General features: G+C 45.8%; 1 protein-coding gene across 1 annotated transcript; it reads right to left on the bottom strand.

Moving 5' to 3' along the window:
* Window positions 1-538: 538 nt before the first annotated feature.
* On the bottom strand, window positions 539-4069 carry LOC112262647 (potassium voltage-gated channel subfamily A member 10-like). Its single transcript, XM_024438303.1, has one exon. The coding sequence runs from the start codon at window positions 3887-3889 to the stop codon at window positions 2192-2194; it is 1698 nt and encodes a 565-aa protein (XP_024294071.1). The 5' UTR covers window positions 3890-4069; the 3' UTR covers window positions 539-2191.
* Between the last annotated feature and the right edge of the window lie 3390 nt (window positions 4070-7459).

Here is a 7459-nt window from a genome sequence, read left to right on the forward strand (position 1 = left end):
CTGTGTGCATCAGGACTTCATGGCCGAATTGCTGCAAATAAACCAGTACTAATGGACACCGATAATAATAAGAGACTTGGGCCAAGAAACATAAGCAATGGACATTAGACCTGTGGAAATCTGTCCTTTGGTCTATGAGTCCAAATTTGACATTTTTGGTTCCAACCACCGTGTCTTTGTGAGACACAGAGTAAGTGAATGAATGATCTCCAAATGTGTGGTACCCACATGAAGCATGGAGGAGGAGGTGTGATGGTGTGGGAGTGCTTTGCTGGTGACAGTTTTGATGATTTATTTAGAATTCAAGGCACACTTAACCAGCATGGCTACCACAGCATTCTGCATTGATACACCATCCCATCTGATTTGCACTTAGTGGGACTATCATTTGTTTTTCAACAGGACAATGACACAACACACTTCCAAGCTTTGTAAGGGCTATTTGACCAAGAAGGACAGTGATGGAGTGCTGCATCAGATGACCTGGCCTCCACAATCACCCGACCTCAACCCAGTTGAGATGGTTTGGGATGAGTTGGACCGCAGAGTGAAGGAAAAGCAGCCAACAAGTGCTCAGCATATGTGGGAACTCTTTCAAGAAACAGTTCATTGCAGTGTTGAGCAACTCAATATATCCAATGCCATTTCTGCATGGTCATTGTTTGTATAACCGCTGATAATATAAATGTTCATATTTGAAGTGTAGCATGCATATGGGTTTATTTATAAATACATATCATAGTATAAACTATACCTAAAGTGTGTTAATGTAATAGTTCATTTGTTAATTCATTGATGGCATTAACTAAACGTTTATCAAAAAAATCCAAAATCCAATTGAGTTATGTCCATATCAAATGCATGGAAAGGCATTAAAAGAACTACAGTACGAGAGAAATGTGAGAGTCACTAGAACTATCTGCCCTACATGTATTGATACATCATACCAGTGTTTCATTGTTTCGGCACACTACTGTATACCATGCAAGGCCACCGACAGCTAAATGTTGGAATAACGCTTCAATCAATAACGGTACAAAGAGGTGTGCCACTTTGTCCTTACCTCTTTTGATTGCTTTCTATCAATAAGCGTGTTCTTGATGCTATTGCGCGAATCAACACATTTTCATATGATGTAATACGTTGTGTGAGCTTAACATGCAACTACTGTTCCTTTTGATGGGATTATTTTCCTGAAATACATAGAAAGGTTAAGATGAAGGTGTATATAGGTTAGGGTTAGGGTTTGGTCTAAATATTATGACATTTTGACCTGATATCATAACATGCCATGATTTAGTTATTTTTTTACTACAGTACTGTAAGGTATACAGATTGAAGTCATAAGCAACGTAGCTAACCTGCTAAAGTAGGTAGTTAGTATTGGATAGATGGTGTGATAAAACGACTGCATTATTAGATAGATGGTGTGATAAATAACTGCATTATTAGATAGATGGTGTGATAAAATGACTGCATTATTAGATAGATGGTGTGATAAAACGACTGCATTATTAGATAGATGGTGTGATAAAACTACTGCGGTGTCCACAACTGATGGATTTTCTGACAGCATATTGTGCACTCAATGGTGTCCCCATGTCTCCTTCCAGAAGTGCTCTTCCAGACAGTCCTTGGAGATCATGCCAAGATCTATATAGAGACTGCTGAATATGGCAGGCTGATGAATGTCGCAAACCACACCATGAAAACGAGTTTTAACATGAGCCCTTATCCAAGGGTGATCTGATCCCTGATCCATACTTCAGTCTTTGACAATGTACAGTAATGCAGTTCAAAGTGTAATTAATATTTGAATTATTTATAAGATGATTTGAAAGGAAACAAGTTGCCAAATACATCTGCTTAGGATTTAAGCGCTTATAATCACACTACGTGCACAAGGTCTGTCCAGAGCCAACTGTAAATGTAATATGCTGTAACTGTGTTCATTTGATCTTAATTACACTTTGACACATCCACATGCTGATCAGGCAGGCTGATAACCAATATTACTTCCTTATTTTGAATATTGTGAAAGAGATGTATAGTATAGCCTACTACATGGACCAACGCTGCAATGAATAGAGTATAAAACACTGAGACAAAAATAATATCAGTGCATTTTGGTATATGTTAGATTTCTCAGTTTGTCATGTCCTTGGTTATAATCCCTTAAATGATAAACCCATTACATACCATTCTTGTCATTCTGCAAGCTACCATTGATTGTGTTAATGTTAAGAGAGGGTGTGCTACCATACTCATACTTATTTGCGTCGGTTATTTTCTGAGCTGCTTCTGCTGCATCGTCAATCACTTGTTTCTCTGCTTGCTCTGTCTCCCGGTGGTAGAAATAGTTAAAGTTGGAGACGATAACAGGGACGGGTAAGGCGATGGTCAACACGCCGGAAATGGCACAGAGAGTCCCCACCATTTTGCCTCCCAAAGTAGTAGGACACATGTCCCCGTATCCCACAGTGGTCATTGTCACCACAGCCCACCAGAACCCGTCAGGGATACTGACAAACTGTGTGTGGGGCTCGTCCACCTCAGCAAAGTAGATGGCACTGGAGAACAGTATGACTCCAATAAAGAGGAAGAAGATCAGCAGACCCAGCTCCCTCATACTAGCCTTCAGGGTCTGGCCCAGGATCTGAAGTCCCTTGGAGTGTCGGGACAGCTTAAAGATCCGGAAGACTCGCACTAGACGGATGATGCGTAAGATGGCCAGTGACATGTTTTGGCTGGAGTTGATGTCTTCATCTGGCGTGGTGTACAGCTCTGTAGCCATGGTTACAAAATAGGGTATTATAGAGACAATGTCAATGGTGTTCATAATGTTGTGGAAGAAGTCACTTTTGCTGGGGCAGACCACAAAGCGTACGCCAAGCTCAAAGCAGAACCAAATTATGCAGATGGTTTCTACAATGAAAAAGGGGTCTGTAAAATAGGCAAATAAGTCTTTTTGGACTATAGGAGGACCCTCCTGGGTTCCATTTACCCCCAGGGAAAAGGTGGTGATAAAGTCTACGTCGTCACGGAACTCTGGCAGAGTCTCCAGGCAGAAAATGAAGATAGAGATGACAATAACGAAGACAGACACCAGGGCCACTGACCTAGCTGCACTGGAACTCTCCGGATACTCAAACAGGAGCCAGAACTGCTTGTGGACCTCGTTGGTGGGCAACAGCGGCTCGGGTTCTGTTATGAACCCCTCAATTTCCCGGAACTGTTCCATAGCTTCTCTTCCTAACTCATAGAAAACTATCTCTCTTGCAAAAATCTCTAAGGGGACGTTGGCCGGTCTTCGGACTTTGCCCCCAGACTGATAGAAGTACAAGATCCCATCAAAGCTGGGACGGTTCCGGTCGAAAAAGTACTCGTTCTTCATCGGGTCAAAGTATTCCATCCTTTTCATGGGGTCTCCGAGCAGGGAGTCTGGGAACTGCGATAAAGTTTTGAGTTGTGTCTCGAACATCATGCCTGAAATATTGATGACCACTTTCGGATCCCCGTCCTCCACTCCCAGTTTCTCCCCAAACAGGTCTTCTTCGTTATCACAGCACTCCTGAACCAACTTACTGAAGACACTGTCGGTCGGCGAGCCTTCACTGTTCATCAGGAGTTTGAAGTTGGACAGCAGACTGTTGCAGCTAGACGGGTCTTTAGTAGTCAGTATAGGCGTTGTAGAGGGAGAAAACCCCTCTGGCCTGGTCTGGTGCCCATGGTGCTGTGATGGATTTGGTGACATCACACGATTGGTGACAGGGTTCTGATCAGGCGCTGCCTCTGAAGTGGGTGAAGTGGGGTACCCCGAATCACCGGGGACGCCCATGTTGATGCCGATATCATCCATGTTCTCAAAGTTAACCAGTGGCACCTCCATCACTGTCCCTTTGCCAGGGCACTCCTGTGTTCCTCAGCCTGGCTCAGTGCGAAGGGACTGGGGTGATGCCACAACCAGCCTGAAGATCCAGCCACGGTCTTCTTAGTCCTGTAGAACATTGAGACAGGTGTATTCAACAGGTGTATTCAACAGGATGTTCTGATTCAGATGTCAGCTCCTCGTAATCTGAAAATTAAGATAAAAGAAGAGGTAGGGTTAGTTCCCATCTCCCGCCTCTTTGTGAATGTAAACAAGACATCTCTCTATATCAGGGATGGGCAACTGGAGTGCCGCATGCATCTCTCCGCCCCATGGCAAAATGTATAGAATTGCAGAAAACTTGCTTTAAAGGTGCAGTATTTTATCTGTGCCCCATGGCAAAATGTATAGAATTGCAGAAAACTTGCTTTAAAGGTGCAGTATTTTATCTGTGCCCCATGGCAAAATGTATAGAATTGCAGAAAACCTGCTTTAAAGGTGCAGTATTTTATCTGTGCCCCATGGCAAAATGTATAGAATTGCAGAAAACTTGCTTTAAAGGTGCAGTATTTTATCTGTGCCCCATGGCAAAATTTCTCTATGGTGTATAGGTCAGAGCATGACTAGGGGGGTGTTCTAGTTTTCCTATTTCTATGTTGGTGTTTTGTATCGTTCCCAATTAGAGACAGCTGGTTGCCTCTAATTGGGGATCATATTTAGGTAGCCATTTTTCCCACCTGTGTTTGTGGGATATTGTTTGTGTTTGTGCTTATTGCACCACGTAAGTCACATTTCGTTGCTTGTTTATTGTTTTGATTAAAGTTTCATTAAAGTAAAGATGTGGAACTCCAATCACGCTTCGCCTTGGTCTGTCTCTCCTCGCGTCTATGACAGAATATCCCACCACGAAAGGACCAAGCCGCGTCCAACGGAGGGAAAAGTGAATTGGACCTGGGAAGAGATAATGAGTGGATGCGAAATCTTTCCTAGGCGGGAGTTGCAGAGGACTCAGGAAGGACAGCAACGACACCGGGGGCCATGGCCACAGAAACCCCAAGATTTTTTGGGGGGGAGGCACAAAGGGTGGCCAGGTGAGCAGCGGAGAGTGCCAGAATGGGAGTCGATGGAGGAGTGCAATGAGGGATACCGGAGAGAAGAGTTAGCGAGGAGTATGCTGCAGCGCAGGCATGCTGAAGAGCGGGTCATCAGTCCGGTGCCATCTGTGCCAGATCCTCGCACTCGCCCTGAAGAGCCAGAGACCGTCAGGGCGGCGATGGAGAAGTTGGGAGAGAGAGAGGAAAGAGATGTTGTGCAGGTGTGATCTGCTCAACATTCGACCTGAAGAGCCTGTCAGCAATCTGGTGAAGTCTGTGCCGGCTCCACGCATCTGGCCTCCAGTGTGCCTCTCCAGTCCGGTACATCCTGTGCCAGCTCCCCGTACCCTCCCTGAAGTGCGTGTCACCAGTCCGGTGCCACCTGTGCCAGCTCCACGCACCAGGCCACCAGTGCGCCTCCCCAGTCCGGTACATCCTGTGCCAGCTCCCCGCACCCTCCCTGATGTGCGTCTCACCAGTCCGGTGCCACCTGTGCCGGCTCCACGCACCAGGCCTCCAGTGCGCCTCCCCAGTCCTGCTCCAAGGCCGGAGCCTTCCTCTGCGCCGATGCCCAGTCCAGGCACGGCGTCCAGTCCCTCTCCATGGCAGGAGCCTTCCTCTGCGCCGATGCCCAGTCCAGGCATGGGGTCCAGTTCAGCTCCAAGGCCTGAGCCTTCCTTGTCGTCGGTGCCCAGTCCGGGCACGGTGTCCAGTCCCGCTCCATGGCAGGAGCCTTCCTCTGTGCCGGTGCCCAGTCCGGGCGCGGCGTCCAACCCAGCTCCATAGCCAGAGCCTTTCTCTGCGCCGGTGCCCAGTCCAGGCGTCCAACGCAACTCCATGGCCGGAGCCTTCCTCGGCGTCAGTGCCCAGTCCGGGCGGGTGAGGCGTCCAACCCAGCTACATGGTCGGATTCGTGGTTGGGGCGGTGGCTACGACTCGCACCGGAGCAGCCACCGACACTAGTCACCCCCCAACCTCTCCATTAGGTTTCAGGTTATGCGGCCGGAGTCCGCACCTTTGGGGGTGTACTGTCACGCCCGGACCATAGAGAGCCCTCGGTTCTCTATGGTGTTTGGGTCAGAGCGTGAATAGGGGGGTGTTCTAGCTTTCCTATTTCTATGTTAGTGTTTTGTATGGTTCCCAGTTGGAGGCAGCTGGTAATCGTTGTCTCTAATTTGGGATCATATTTGTGGGATATTGTTTGTGTTTGTGCTTATTGCACCACATAAGTCCCGTTTCGTTGCTTGTTTATTGTTTTGTTTAAACTCCAATCACGCTGCGCCTTGGTCCATCTCTCCTCACGTCTGTGACATGTATAGAATTGCAGAAAACCTGCTTTAAAGGTGCAGTGTTTTATCTGTGCCCCATGGCAAAATGTATAGAATTGCAGCTAATCAAGTAGGGGCCAGTACATTTTTTGCCCGCGAGGTATGTGTGTGTGGGGGGTTAAGTAGTTTAACTGCACAAATCAGTTGGCAGCATGTGTGGGTATGGATGTGTATCATAACCTCACAGCTCAGTCTGCGATAATGGACCAGAACTCCATTGCACTTCAGTAATAAATTACTCAAAACTAAATTTATCTTGGTCAGAGTTACACCTGGATGGTACATCTTGTAATGCCGTTACATGGTTTAGATTTTTCCATTTATGGAATTTTTCATATCAAACATTGAAGAAAAGCAGCTTGTGAAGACCCTTTGTTGTTAGACCGGTAACCAACCATACGCTGACGTACGCTTTTAAACTGTGACCGCTGTCTCCACTTGACATCCAGGGCCATGCACATGCAGAGAGAAACTACTGGCTCCCTGACAGATGCCACTGCAGGCTTTGGCAGCAGGTGAAAACCGCACTTGATATCACATTGATCTTAATGACATTTGAGGTCATATCATTTCCACTGTGTATGGACCAAGGAGGAAGGTGGATATGTGCAACAACAATACATCTATTGACTATTCTTAGGGGTCATAGAGTTGGCCTGAAATGTACACTCCATGAGTGTTTGCTAAAGTTGGTGTGAATCTACCAACTTGAAGGTTCATGTTATTGTTAAAAAAAAGCTATCTATTTATATGTGTGGTCTGTGCTGTACTCAGGCTTGTGTTTTTCTTCATACATCTTGTTCTGGAGGCAATTTTGCAGAGTGCTCACTAGCTGGCACAGCCACAGTCATAAAATCGGAGTCATAAAATCTAACCCTAACCTTAACCTTAACCCTAACCTTAACCACACTGCTAACCCTAATGCCTAACCCTAACCATATATTAAGACCAAAAAGCTAATACATACATTTTTCTATTGTAATTTTTACAATATTACCAAATTTGACTTGAAAGCTGGCCCATCTAGTGGAAACACTCACTCTGCCTCAAGGACAAAACTCATCCCTATAAACATCAACCTGCGTGCTGTAACATGGATTGCCTATGGCAAACTTTTAACTATATTTTTAAGTCCATTTCCTATTGTTCAGACAAGCTGTTTTCACTTT

The sequence above is a fragment of the Oncorhynchus tshawytscha genome, linkage group LG02 (genome assembly GCF_018296145.1).
Source record: "Oncorhynchus tshawytscha isolate Ot180627B linkage group LG02, Otsh_v2.0, whole genome shotgun sequence".
NCBI classification, from domain to species: Eukaryota; Metazoa; Chordata; class Actinopteri; order Salmoniformes; family Salmonidae; genus Oncorhynchus; species Oncorhynchus tshawytscha.